The 14,052-nt window shown below is 44.2% G+C and overlaps 1 protein-coding gene across 1 annotated transcript in view; it reads right to left on the bottom strand.

Moving 5' to 3' along the window:
• Positions 1-10,131: 10,131 nt before the first annotated feature.
• SRP72 (signal recognition particle 72) overlaps positions 10,132-14,052 on the bottom strand; it is a 95,296-nt gene continuing 91,375 nt past the window's right edge. Inside the window, exon 19 of the mRNA XM_030194510.1 lies at positions 10,132-10,399. Coding sequence (XP_030050370.1) covers positions 10,207-10,399 — 193 coding nt within the window. The 3' untranslated portion in view covers positions 10,132-10,206. The remainder of the gene's footprint in view (positions 10,400-14,052) is intronic.

Below are 14,052 nucleotides of genomic sequence, written 5' to 3'. Positions count from 1 at the left end.
TATTCTACACAACCACACCTTGTACTTGTGCACACTTTGTATTTGTTCAGACTGGAACCGGCGAACGCCGCTACGGTAATATGTAAGCCACATTGAGCCTGCAAATAGGTGAGAAAGTGTGGGATACAAATGTAACAAATAAATAATAGTCCAGCTCTTTCAGGTGCAAGGCACTCTTTGATCATTCTGGTGAGGAGGGCATAGAGCTGGACTCAGGCATAGGGGATAACTTCCCTTTCCTCATTTGGTGACCATAACCAATCAATGGTGTGGCAAGAAGGAGGTTTACTTGGTCCCATCCTCCCCTCAGATTAATATAGATTTGCTGAAGTCTGGTCCTAGACAGAGGACTGTGCTGACCCCCACCTCATAGAAGAATGGGATTCCTAGCCCATCTAGAATCAATCAGACCAAATGTTATGCCTTTTCAGGTCTTCTGACCAGACTGGAGACCTATCCTTGAAAAGCTTCTTGAGAAAATGCAAGAACTACTCATAAATGGCTTAGGTTAATATCTACTGTGATGAAAGACCTGGCCTCAGCACCATGTCAGCCTCTAGTACCAAGAGAGCCTAATCACATAGCTTAAGCACAAAGGCCTTGTAGTAGCACTGGGAATTGGTAACGTGTCAACAGCAGCTTGAGCTGTAGCATCACTGCTAGTGCCTTTCGCACATCTTTGTGCTAACGCTAGCCTTAGCACAAAATGCTTTGGTGGTGACACGCCTCCCCACCTGGTCCAATGGAACTGTATACTTTGGCACTGAGTGGTAGTAGCTCCATGTCAAAGACAACTGTAAATGGTATTCCTGCTTGGGCAGAGCTAAAGAGGAAGTGGTTATCTTGAACCTATTTTATGGCTGGCCATGCAGTCTAATGGCACAAAGCTGTCTGACCCACATGAGAATGCTCAACACATTGGTCCCTATCATGCCAGATGGCCCTTCGAGACTCTGGTGAAGCTTCTCTCTTTATTTCCTGATGTAGGTTGGCCTGGTAAGAGTAGAGTCTCAGCTGAGGAAAACCATAGTACTTCCTATTTGGTCAGTCCCAGGCAATACAAGCAGACCATATGCAAGTCTATGATTGATGTGTTCCCTACATGTAAACATCTTGACACTCGGCATATCCCTCATACTGAAAATCTGCTTTCAAAGATCAAACTCAAAGGAGGAGAAGAAGAAGAAGAGACAGAAAAAAAAAGCACACAGGAGGGTTGAGGGAGCAAAAGCCTCATCCATAGCAAAAGTTTAGACAAAGAGATTGAGAAACCACTGAAGCATACTAGAATGTAGAAAGTTTTACACATGGGCAGAGGATATGTTTAGCTTTTGTAGAGCATGAAGACAGCAGATGTGTCAGTACTGGTGGATGACATCTCCCCCCGTCCGTGTGCTGTGGCTCATCAACAGAGAATTAGTAGCTGTAGCACAACACAAAGAAACCAAATCCTCACCTACAAGTGATGCTAACAGGAGCCTGTCGGGGTTGGCCTTGACACCATCACATAAGCCAATATTATAGTTATAAAGTTGTTAGATGCCATCGCCCTTGGACATAATGCATATTGAGAGGAATTTTAGCCTGCTTCTCCAAGGCAGGCCTGCTACAGGTCAATAATTTTACTTCCATAGGAAAGGAATTAGATGAGCATGTCCTCATCTATCCATACTCAGCAGGTGTAAAATGATATATATATATATTGCAAAAATCAGAGCTTTTTTGACCAATGATGACATTACCTGTGGTGACTATCAGGCTCATCGAAAGAGATGGACGTCCAAAAAGTGACAAAAATCGGTACATAAGCACCGCCACGCTGGGAAAAGACCAAAGGTCTATCAAGCCCAGCATTTGGATGTCCATCTCACAGAGACGTCCAAATCGGTATAATCAAAACCCGATTTTTGATGTCTTTCTCTGAAGTCCATCGGAAGGACATCCAAATCACAAGGGGGCTTATTGGAGGTGTGTTTAAAGCAGGACTTGGGTGTTCTGAAGACTTGGACGTCTTTGACCCATAATAGAACAAAGAAAAGACGTCCAGGACTAAAACTTGGACGTTTTCAGCTAGACCTGTTTTTATTACAAATAAGGCACAAAATGGTGTAAGAATGACCAGATGGCCACTGGAGGGAATCAGGGATGACCTCTCCTTACTCCCCCAGTGGTCACTAACCCCCTCCCAACCCCAAAAACTGTGATGAAGAACATTACTTGCCAGCCTCAGATGTCATACTCAGGTCCATTACAGCGCATGCAAGTCCCTGGAGTAGTTTAGTAGTAGGTGCAGTGCACTTCAGACAGGTGGACCCAGGCCCATACTCCCCCCCCCCACCTGTTACACTTGTGGGGGAAACAGCGAGCCATCCAAAACCCACTGTACCCAAATATAGGTGCCCCCTTCACCTGTAAGGGCTATGGTAGTGGTGTACAGTTGGGGGGTAGTGGTTTTTTTTTTTTTTTTTTTTTTTGGGGGGGGGGGGCTCAGCACACAAGGTAAGGGAGCTGTGTACCTGGAAGCATTTTATGAAGTCCACTGCAGTGCCCCCTAGGGTGTCTGATTGCTGCCCTGGCATGCCAGGGGGACCAGTCTACTAAAAATGCTGGCTCCTTGCACGTCCAAATGGCTTGAATTTGGACGTTTTAGACTTGGACATTTTTGTTTTCGAAAATGATCGAAAATCAAAGACATCCAAATCCAAGGACATCCATGGTATTTTTGAACACAAAAGATGGACGTCCATCTTTTTAAAAAATGACCTTCTCCCTGCCTCGGAATTTGGACTTCTTTGTAAAATGTCCAAATTTACACTTAGACGTTTCTGTCGAAAATGCCCCTCTATATATCAGAGACGCTCTGAAAAGTACCACTGGGGTTTCTGAGGTTTTTTCCCTCCATTATATAAAAAACATACGTGAAGAACGTGAGGTGTTAAGCACTATGGACCCTGTTTACAAAGGTGTGTGCGCTAACTTCATAGACGCCCATAGGAAGATCTACACGGTAGCACACACTAAAAACACTAGCACTCCTTTGTAAACAAGGCCCCATATGTTTAATTCTATAATATGGCTTGGTGAAGATTTTGTTATTGACAAAAAGACATGTTCCCTTTATTTCTCTCTCCCCCCCCCCCCCCCCAAAAAAAAAAAAAGACAACACAGAAACAATGTGCCCTAGGAGGGTGGAGCTGGATTCTAAACTTCAAAGAGATTTCTCAAGACAGAACAACCCAAACTGTCATCTCAGGAATCCCTCTCCAAGCAGTAATTAGGTTTGAATATTCAGAGTGAAGCCCACATTGAAGCCTTACAGATATCTTCCATGGCTGCAGACCTCAGGTGGGCAACTGACACTGCCATTGAAGTGACAATGTTGAGCATTAACAAGACTTACCAGAATCTACTAGTCACTTACATAATATTAGAGAACGGCAAATAAAGAAAACTGGGTGGACTATCTTAAGGCTGTAGTTTGCTTCAAGGGGAAGCTAAGGCTCTTTTGCAATGCAAGGCATGTTCACCATTATAAATATGTGGACGGGGAAGTTAGGAAGACTGACTAATGTGAAAATCCAACACTACTTCCTGAAGAACTTAAGATGGGCGTGCAGAACTGTTTATTACTGAAGAACTTTGTGTAGGGCACACTAATTGGTGAAGTCTGGAGCTCACTCACCGTGTGCCACAATGACCACAACCAGTGCGAGACTGGGAGATTGGGCGTGCAAGTGGCAGATGAAGTTCAATGTTGACAAGTGCAAAGTGATGCATGTGGGTAAGAGGAACCCGAATTATAGCTACGTCTTGCAAGGTTCCGCGTTAGGAGTTACGGATCAAGAAAGGGATCTGGGTGTCGTCGTCGATGATACGCTGAAACCTTCTGCTCAGTGTGCTGCTGCGGCTAGGAAAGCGAATAGAATGTTGGGTGTTATTAGGAAGGGTATGGAGTCCAGGTGTGCGGATGTTATAATGCCGTTGTATCGCTCCATGGTGCGACCGCACCTGGAGTATTGTGTTCAGTACTGGTCTCCGTATCTCAAAAAAGATATAGTAGAATTGGAAAAGGTACAGCGAAGGGCGACGAAAATGATAGTGGGGATGGGACGACTTTCCTATGAAGAGAGGCTGAGAAGGCTAGGGCTTTTTAGCTTGGAGAAGAGACGGCTGAGGGGAGATATGATAGAAGTGTATAAAATAATGAGTGGAATGGATCGGGTGGATGTGAAGCGACTGTTCATGCTATCCAAAAATACTAGGACTAGAGGGCATGAGTTGAAGCTACAGTGTGGTAAATTTAAAACGAATCGGAGAAAATTTTTCTTCACCCAACGTGTAATTAGACTCTGGAATTCGTTGCCGGAGAACGTGGTACGGGCGGTTAGCTTGACGGAGTTTAAAAAGGGGTTAGATAGATTCCTAAAGGACAAGTCCATAGACCGCTATTAAATGGACTTGGAAAAATTCCGCATTTTTAGGTATAACTTGTCTGGAATGTTTTTACGTTTGGGGAGCGTGCCAGGTGCCCTTGACCTGGATTGGCCACTGTCGGTGACAGGATGCTGGGCTAGATGGACCTTTGGTCTTTCCCAGTATGGCACTACTTATGTACTTATGTACTAGTGGCGTACCAAGGGGTGGGGGCGGTCCGCCCCGGGTGCACACCGCTGGGGGGGGGGGGGGTGCCGCTTGCCTGTCGGCTCTTCGTTTTCATGCTCCCTTTGCCCCGGAACAGGAAGTAACCTGTTCCGGGGCAGAGGGAGCATGAAAACGAAGAGCCGACAGGCACACGGCACCCCCCCCCCCAGCGGGGGGGGGGGGGTGCTGCACCCGGGGGGGCGGGGCGCATCGGCGATCCGCCCCAGGTGTCAGCCCCCCCAGGAACGCCACTGACCACAACTAAATACAAAACCCTCCAGCTCAAGTACTTCAGCTCACAGGGCGCTTTCAACAGCATCATGTTCAGGGAGGCTTCACTAGAAGAAAGCTGCATATAAAGCTAATATTAAGGATTACCTTTTACATGATGATGGTAAATTCTAACTGCAACAAGATAATTACTAAAGAATTGCAGGCCAATAGCTGGATGTGGACAGTATATATACTTTTCTTTTTTTTTTTTTTAATGCTGACCACCGTTGGCTAACAACCCCAGATATTCAATGCCAGGACATGTCTGGGCACCAGTATGGGATACCTGGTGCAAACTGCACTGGTACTGACTGCCTGTGATTATGCGGGTCCCAGCCGATGTTCAACCAGGGCCCACATAAGACACTTATGCGGGCCCTGGCTCTTTAGCCTCTACAATTCCCCTTCCACCTCCACAAAACAGCCCCCTCCTACTAATCTCCACTCACACCCAGCCCACATCAATACCCCCCTCCCATTCAACCCCAATCCCCACTGGTCACAATAGGACCCCCCCCCCCCCTCTGAGCTTACCTCAGAGTCCTGCTGCTCCAGTAGGAGCGAAGAGGGGCAGGAATGAACCCCACTCACTCCTTACCCCTAGAAGTTGCATTATTAAAGTGGTGCTTTTGAGCTGTCCTATATTTGCCTGGTTAGCTATGCGGATGTCGGCATTGCATATTGCTGGCACCCACACAACTGTTGGCTCCTCCCCAATTCTGTCCCCTGTACTACCCCTAACTTGCCCACTTTGGACAAGGCCAGTCAGAGCTGATGCTCAGCAGCACTGCACACTTAAGTGCCACTGAATATCAGTGGTTGGGTGGCTCCAAGCCATTAAAGCAGGCAGGAGCCTCTCCTGCCCATTTAAAGCACTTTGAATAGCAAGCAGTTGGTTTTTAGGTTCAATTCCAACAGATGTAGAAGGTATTCAAGCAATGTGTGTGCCAGACAGGAACAAAGGATCTAGGCTCTTTATATCAAACCATCCAGCAACCCTCTTTCACTTAATACCATTCCTTGGAGCCAGAAGAACTTGAGAGATGCTCCTAGGCAGATTCAAGGAGCTCAATATTACCCTCTCAACATCTAGGTTATAAAAGCTAGTCTTGATATTGGTGTGTAACATACTTGCCTGATTAGGGCTGAGAAAAGGGAGCAGTAACCAGATCTCTAAGCCAATAAAAATCTATGAGTAACTTACTTTGTTTATATCAATATTTATATCCTACTTCGTATAACCTAAATCAGTCTCTGTGGAGAATAGTGCAGAACAACAAACATCAAAACTTTCAGAAATTGGATTTTATGAGGATCTTTGCTATTACATTATACTAGTAAAAAAAGGCCCGTTTCTGACACAAATGAAACGGGCGCTAGCAAGGTTTTCCTCGGAGTGTGTATGTTTGACAGTGTGTGTGAGAGAGTGAATGTGCAAGTGTGTGTGACAGAGAGTGAGACTGGGTGCGAGTGTGTGTGTGAGAATGAGAGTGTGTGCCAGGGTCATTCCCCCCCCCCTCCCTCTCAGTTCCAGGGTCGTTCCCTCCCTCCGACTTTCAGGGTCATTCCCTTCCTTCCTCCGTCTTTCAAGGTCCCTTCCTCCAAGTTTCAGGGTCCCTCCCTCCCTCCTGAGTCGTGTCAGCTGCCCACACACCCTCCCATGGGGCCCGGAGGGGCAGCAGCAGCCATCACCTGGTTTCCTCCTCTGCAGCGCTGCTCCGACTCCTGAGGTCCCCCCCCCTTCCCCACACTCAGCGCAGGAACGCGCAAGCGCACCCATGCCCCAGCTCAGCCAAGCAGCATGCTCTCCGTGGCTCTGCCCCCTCCGCTCACGCTCAAGGACTCAGACCTTACTTTCCCTGCCATTGGTCGCGACGCTCTCAGCTACTCCGCCCCTCAACACTTCTGTTTCTCTTTCAAACTCCACCTCCACCTTTGTGCCCTGTCCCTTTTGCCCCTCCTCCTCTGGCTCTGGCGTTCTACATGATGTCAGTCAGAGCTTCGGAGCCTAGCAGACCAACTCTGATGAAAGCCACGGGCAGCCAGACACATAGAACATTGGAGGTGAGAATTATTATATAGGATTATTATAGTTGTATATCTCAAACAATTATTACCTGAATTGGTTATTACTCTATTTACCATTAACTTTCTCTTTGCTTCATGTACAATTTCTTATTCATAATAGATTTTCTAAATCTTAAACATCCATAGCTATCTCAGTATGTTTATGATACTGTATTGTAAAACTGGATTCTTACAACAAATTACTTTCTTATGCATTACTCTTTATTTATCCTATACTGGGTTTATTGTAAGCTACATTAAAGTCAAACTTGTTTGGGATAATGTGAGATATAAATGTCACAGATAAATAAAGAAATTAGAGCAACGGTTCAAAACCCAAGCTTTGACACATATGCAACCAAAGTTGCAAGATATTCACCATGAATATGTGCGAGATATTTATATGCATTACCACATTGCTATATTATGCATATTCAGTATGGATGTCCTGAAAACTGTTCAGAGCCCCAGTAATGAGAGGTATCCAATGTATAGATGCTCCTCTTCTCCCCACCTGTGGAAGACAACATCTGAACCTAGCTTGTCATATGTCACTAGGCTCCCACAGAACTGAGGAACCTCTCTTTTATAGAAGACAGATATACCACATGTGTTCCCTACTCATGAAAGTTTTAACACTTTATACAAAACAGTATATAAAGTAATAAATCCAATCTAACTAATTGATACCTCTCGGACTAGAGACCACTTTAGCCCTACCACTAGGCAAAGTTGGTACTGCAAATTCAGGCACCCTAGCCAACCTGGAGGTACGCATGGCCAACTGGGTTTTCAGGATTACTACAATGAATATTCACGAGTTAGATTTGCATACAAGGGGTCTCCAATATATACAAAATTTCTCATGCAAATACATATATGCAGAAACTGAGAACGGCATTCTGAAACATTATCGTCCTAAGGTTTTCAGCTGGAATATGCCCATATTTGCGTCTATTTTTATTCCATGGCTTTTCTATAGAATGATATCCTAATGTCCTTCAGACAGACCACTGATTTACTGGCATTTCTGTCTTCGTTGCCATGATTTGTAGGAAGAAGATTCTGTGGGTTAGATGATGCTTGTAGTATTAGCTGTTTAAGTATTAGTTTAGTTTTTGCTGTATTGTTATTAGTTATTATTTTACTGTGTATGCAATTTTTGTAACCCATTCTGGGCATTATTGGGAGAGTGGGCTAAATAGATGAATAAAATGTTAGCAGCGCCTTACCAGGGGGCACCAAGAAGTGGGTTCTTGTCCTATTGACCTTATTAAGAGTGGATCTGACCATCAACTGAAATGGTAATTATGTTTCTAATCCAGGAGCTTTCAGGACTCTAGAAGGAGCACACCTTCTTATCAACACAGTGTACAGACAAGGAGATTTCCCAGACTCATTTGAAGAAATTCCAGATCTTGTATACAGGCATAATCATGCCTTCCTTTGGTCTGAGAAACACAAGGAAGTTCATGATCATAGCCTTGGACAAACTCAATGAACACTGCGCTCCTCAGCTATCATCATTCTCTGTACTTCTATGATTTGTACAGCAGGGCCGGACCTACCATTAGTAAACTTGGATGGGAAGAGTGGAGACAAGGAATCCCTCAGCTCCACTGGCCAAAGAGAGAATAGACTTAGCCAGTTGGGGCAGAATGAACCTGTGCTATGGCTGCCTGTCACTCTTCCCTCCTCAAGGCTGACACTATGAACACATTCAAAATACATGAGCCACGCCTTCTGAAACTGATAACACATATCAAGAAGAATCATAATCAGAAATGCCAATTCAATGATCTTGTATTCTGAATGTGCTCATGGTATCAGCCTTTAAGGAGAAAGAAAAGCAGTGGGGAACCACAAGTAAACTGGGGCCAGCACAAAGCTTATTTGTCTAGAGCAGGGGTTCTCAAGCCAGTCCGGTTTTTAAAGATATCCACAATAAATATGCATGAGATAAATCAGCTTTGTATATAATGGACGCCATGCATGCAATCTCATTACTATTCATTTTGGATATCCTGAAAACTTGACTGGCTGGGTGTATCCCGAGGACTGGGTTGAGAACCCCCTACCCCATTCCTGCTGTACAGTATTATGTAGGCAATGGTTGATTTATGCCTTACCCCTGAATGTGCCCATGGTATCAGCCTTTAAGGAGAAAGAAAATCAGTGGGGAGCCACAAGTAAACTGAGGCAAGCACAAAGCTGATTTGTCTAGAGCAGGGGTTCAAGCCAGTCCTCAGGACACACCAAGCCAGTCTGGTTTTTAAATATATCCACAATAAATATGCATGAGATAAATCAGCTTTGTATATAATGGACACCATGCATGCAATCTCATTACTATTCATTTTGGATATCCTGAAAACTTGATTGGCTGGGTGTATCCTGAGGACTGGGTTGAGAACCCCATACTACATACAGAGCTGGTAACACAGCTCTCATTGCGCACTCCTTTTGGTTGGGTTTATTCATAAATTTCCATTTATTCTAATTTACATTATCTACATTTATTTCTATCTTACCTTGCATTATGCTCGTGGCTTGATTTCTGAAAAATCTATTTCACTATTAAAGCACACACATCTTGTTGTCTCCACCGCCTGCATGTAAGGTCACCTTTTTACCATATTCCATTTGATAACACGGCAGTGTCCTGATTTAGTTCCAGCTAGAAAGTGGCAAGAGGAACCAATAAAAACTTCCTCAAGCCCAAATCCATATATTTCTTTCAGTGGAAGGGCGGGCGGAAGTCAGAAGTTAAAAAAAGGCTTAATTTCTGGCTGAATTAAAGAAAACCAAACTATTTTTATCCCTTTCTGTCTGAGTTGTAGAGCAAGCAACAGAACAAGAACGTGGCAACATTTCTAAGAAGCTACACTTAATTGCTGGTCTTCTCCGACACTTAACCTGGTACATTTGTTGAGGGAGAGAAGGGGGAAGAAAAATGGTATAACAAACTGGCAACGTGTTGCATTTTATACACATACAGCAGCACTGGCCTTCTTAAGAAATTTTGATAAAATGGTGTAGATGCTGTAGAAGGCATTCTTTATCCAAACTACCTCCCACATCAACACACAAAAAAAAGCGAAGCAGGAAAAAAGAAAGACACACACAGTACAGTACAGGAAACTGCATCCGTTCTTCTTAGGTTTTAAGCTTTATTATCCTTGTATTAAAAGCAGCTTTGATAATGTTCTAGCTTGGCAGCTCTGCTCACCACCCCTTCCCACCTTTCCTTTTTTTCTGCTGCTGTTTCTTCTTGGTGCCGCCAGTTCCCACCGGTTTTTGATGTCTGGGGGGTATCACGTTGCTGGCTGCGGTCGAAGCAGCAGCTGAAGAAGTTACCGCAGCTGCACTCCCGGGCCTTGGGGATGTGGGAGGACTACTTGCAGTCTTACTGGCATCCCTGCAATGAGAAAAAAAAATAATAAATGCTGAAATGTTATTTTTCTTCCCCTTTCCCCCATCCATCCCTTTTCCTGTATCTGTCAATATTTCTATGTTGTGCTTTGAATAAAAGCACCAGGAGAACTGCGTCCATCATAATTCAATCACTCTTTTACTTATGCCACCCTTTATCTATTCTGGTTTAGCTCATATGTATAATGCCAGCTTTTTAGGCTTCCAACAATCTGCAATTTTCACATGTTTTTCCTCATTACTTGCCAACTCAGTCTAAGAGGGGAAGTAGGGCGAGACTGCATGGCTGCATTCCCCTGTTGTCCAAGGAGAACTGATGTTACAGGTAAGCACTGCCATGCTCTCTGTGGACAAGCAGGGGATATGCTGCCACACAAACGGGTGATTTCCAGGCTAATGATTGCTTTAGAATTAGACTACATGACAACCTGGAGTGCTGTGTTCGGGTGGATGGCGACATGAAATTAAGTTCTTCAAGTAAAGGTTCTATAGGATGGTTTGGGCCAAAGACACTGTCCAGTCACAAGGACAAGGCCAGAGCCTAATGCGTAGTAAAAGTGTGGACCAATGGGCAGGGTGCAGCTCTAAGCTTGTTTAACAACCTCCTCCAAGAACTAAATCCCAGGAAACTCATTAAGCAAGCACAGCAGTCCATACACCAGCAGGATCAGAAATATTCAGGGAAGGTAGAAAGGTGGTGCGTAGACAGAGGATAGGGCAGAAATTTCTGCTGGTCACTGACAGTTTGCCACTGATGACTAGTAAAACAGGTTTGGGTGCAACTTTAACTGCATGAGCAATGGCAGAGGGGTTCAGAAGAAGGAAATACTTCTCTTAATTTCTACTGTCTCCAGCCATCTGGCATCACCTACAGAGGGGATTTTTAAAAAGGCTCTACAGTTTTGCACAGCCAGAGCGTAGTAGGGGAAGGATTTGGAGCAAAAGTATTCTCTGGTACAAAAATTACCCCGTAGGTGCTGGTAATATTAGATAGATGCCAGCAGTAAAATGTGTTTTTTCCCCCACTTCACTTTACATTGTTAGTGGTCATTAGTCACAAGAAAAGTGCATCATATTTAGTGGCTCGACAAATTACACGAGCTGCAGTGTTCTGAATGGTTAGTAACTGTTTCAAATTAGTTTTAGTGATACCGGCGTAAATAACATTACACTAGTTGTGGCGTGTAGTAATATTTGCATAAGATAGAGTGCATAATGATTTCTGATCTATTGAATTTCTAATTGACCGTAACTGTCGGAGAAAGCAAAATGATTTCTCCACAACAGCGGATATCTGTGAGCTAAAAGAGAGGGCTGAATCGAAGATTAATTGAGATATTTGAACGAGGAAACTGGAGTGATCTGTCTGTTAAATAGGGTAGGGATTAATACTGGTGTAGGATTATGACCTGTTATCCAGGAAGCTATCATTTTATCTGGGTTTAAAACCAGGTGATGTGTATCAAGCCAAGTTACCACCTCCCGAAGACGGTTTTGAATCGGTTTCAGATCAGGTGAAGATGGATTAGTGTAATGAATTTGAAGGAAGTCGTCAGCATAGGAGTATGAACTGACCCCAAGTGACTGAATAAGCATTGCCAAGGCGCTTATATACAGGTTAAACAGTAATGGGAAAAGGACTGAACCCTGAGGAACTCCCTATGAAGTAGGCAGGAATGTGAGGTAGAGGCAGACTGTAGGAAATCAAAATAACAAAATAGGGTAGGAAAGAGTCAAGTGTCTTAGCAGTGAAGTAGAGATTAAGAGGTGAAGTTCACATCCTACCGCCTCTGTATCAGGTTACCAAAAGGGATATGCTACAGGCTTCATAACCATTTTGAAAAAGATAAATTTAAAAAGGGATCTGAAAACTTGTTAAATGTCTATGGGAAAGAAAGAGATGTTCCAAAGAGACGGACCAAATACACTGAATGTGGAATGACAGCATCTGAGTGTGTCTGAATGATGGTATCACAAGTAAATTTGATGAGAAGAGTACAATGTCCTAAATGAGGAATAGGGAACGATCAGACCAGACAAAGAGGTATGCCTGTATAATAAACTTTATGGATAAAAGTCAGGTTCTTGAAAAGAATTCTAGACGTGACAGAGAACCAATATTCCTCTTTGTCATGCTGCAACATGATCGAACTGCTTTATTGGTAATTAATTTTACTGTGATGTTTGGAATCATTTGTAAGTGTGGTGGTGGCTAGGTTGGGGGTAGTTTTAGGCAGGTGGGGTGGGCATAGTTTAGAGGGATTATCTACGGGGCATATATGGGATGGGAGAAGGTAGTTGAGGGTAAGGAAATTTTGAGTGGGTAATTTGGGGAGGCTAGAGGGAAGTCTGTGGGATTGAAGTTAATTGGTGCAGTTTGAGGTGTGGTGGGATAATTGCAGGGGGTTTGTTTGGGAGGGTGGGACAAATTCAAAGTGGTGTGGCAGTTCCAAGGAGACATTTGGGGGATACTAGGGAAGATGCAGGAGGGGCAGTTTTTTGGGAGGCGTTTGGGTCAGAGGCAGGAGTAGTGGTTTTGTTGGGGGGGGGGGGCAGTTGTGTGTGTGTGTGGGGGTGCAAGTTAGAGGAGAGAAGAGTAGAAAACAAGAGAGAGGCAGTTGGAAAGGAGGAATTCTCTTACTGCTATGTTCCGCTGTACTTAAAGTTTCGATGCTGCAGAAACTGGAACTGCAGCCTACAAGAATGTATTGGGGAGGGGGAGGGGGAGGGATCTAGATGGTGCTGTACAAGACTACTATCATCAGGTTGGTTAGTCTTTATTCTTTACAACCCAAATTTCATTCCATTCTGTTAAATGTTCAGAAAATGATTTAGCCCCCAGGCAGATATTCTCAACCTTTTCAGTAAGAAGCTGAAAAGAATTATACAACAGAGGTAAAAAAATATCTATCTGGAGGCAAAATAAAACAAACACTCTCCAATATTTCACAGAATGGAATGAAACTTGGATTAGAAATGAAGACTAACCAACCTAATAACAGTAGTCTTGTATAGCACCATCTAGGTTTACAAAACAGAGTTTAAGGTCACTGGCAAAATGAGCAAAGCTCCTCCAGGTGCTCCTCTGAGGAACTGGTTTGCATAAGTCCTAAAAAAGGAGCAGTATCTTGTGGGCCTGCACAAAATGGAAGATGAGAAGGAAGCAGGTAGGGAGGCCCCAGCAAGGTGTGGAGGAACAGGCAGCAAGTAGGAGCTGCAGCGCTCCATGAAACCTCTTCACTATACTGCAAGCCATGCACAACGCTGCTGATCCCTGAGGGCTTTACTGTTTCAAACAAGAAGCCATAAGAAGGAAGATGAAGAGGAAAAGGGAAAACAGCATCATGCCTACTTACAGTCCCTGCAGCATGTGCTGCTGACTGAGGAGCACAAGAAATGGAGAAATAAAATCAGGGGAAAGCAAGAGGAGAGGGAAGGTTAGAAGTAAAAGGTATGGAGGGTGAAGAGGAGGAGGGAAAGGAGAGCAGTATCTAAAAGGTGCAGAAGAGAGACCTGTGTAAAGAAGAAAGCAGCAAGGGATATGTGGGGGGGGGGGGGGGGGGGGGGGAGAATAGGAACAGATATAGGTAAGATAAAGAAATAAAAGATAAAAAATGGGTCCTAGAAATGAAACAAACA

Source organism: Microcaecilia unicolor, chromosome 2, assembly GCF_901765095.1.
Source record: "Microcaecilia unicolor chromosome 2, aMicUni1.1, whole genome shotgun sequence".
NCBI lineage: Eukaryota > Metazoa > Chordata > Amphibia > Gymnophiona > Siphonopidae > Microcaecilia > Microcaecilia unicolor.
This window is presented reverse-complemented; position numbering and strand designations above follow the sequence as displayed.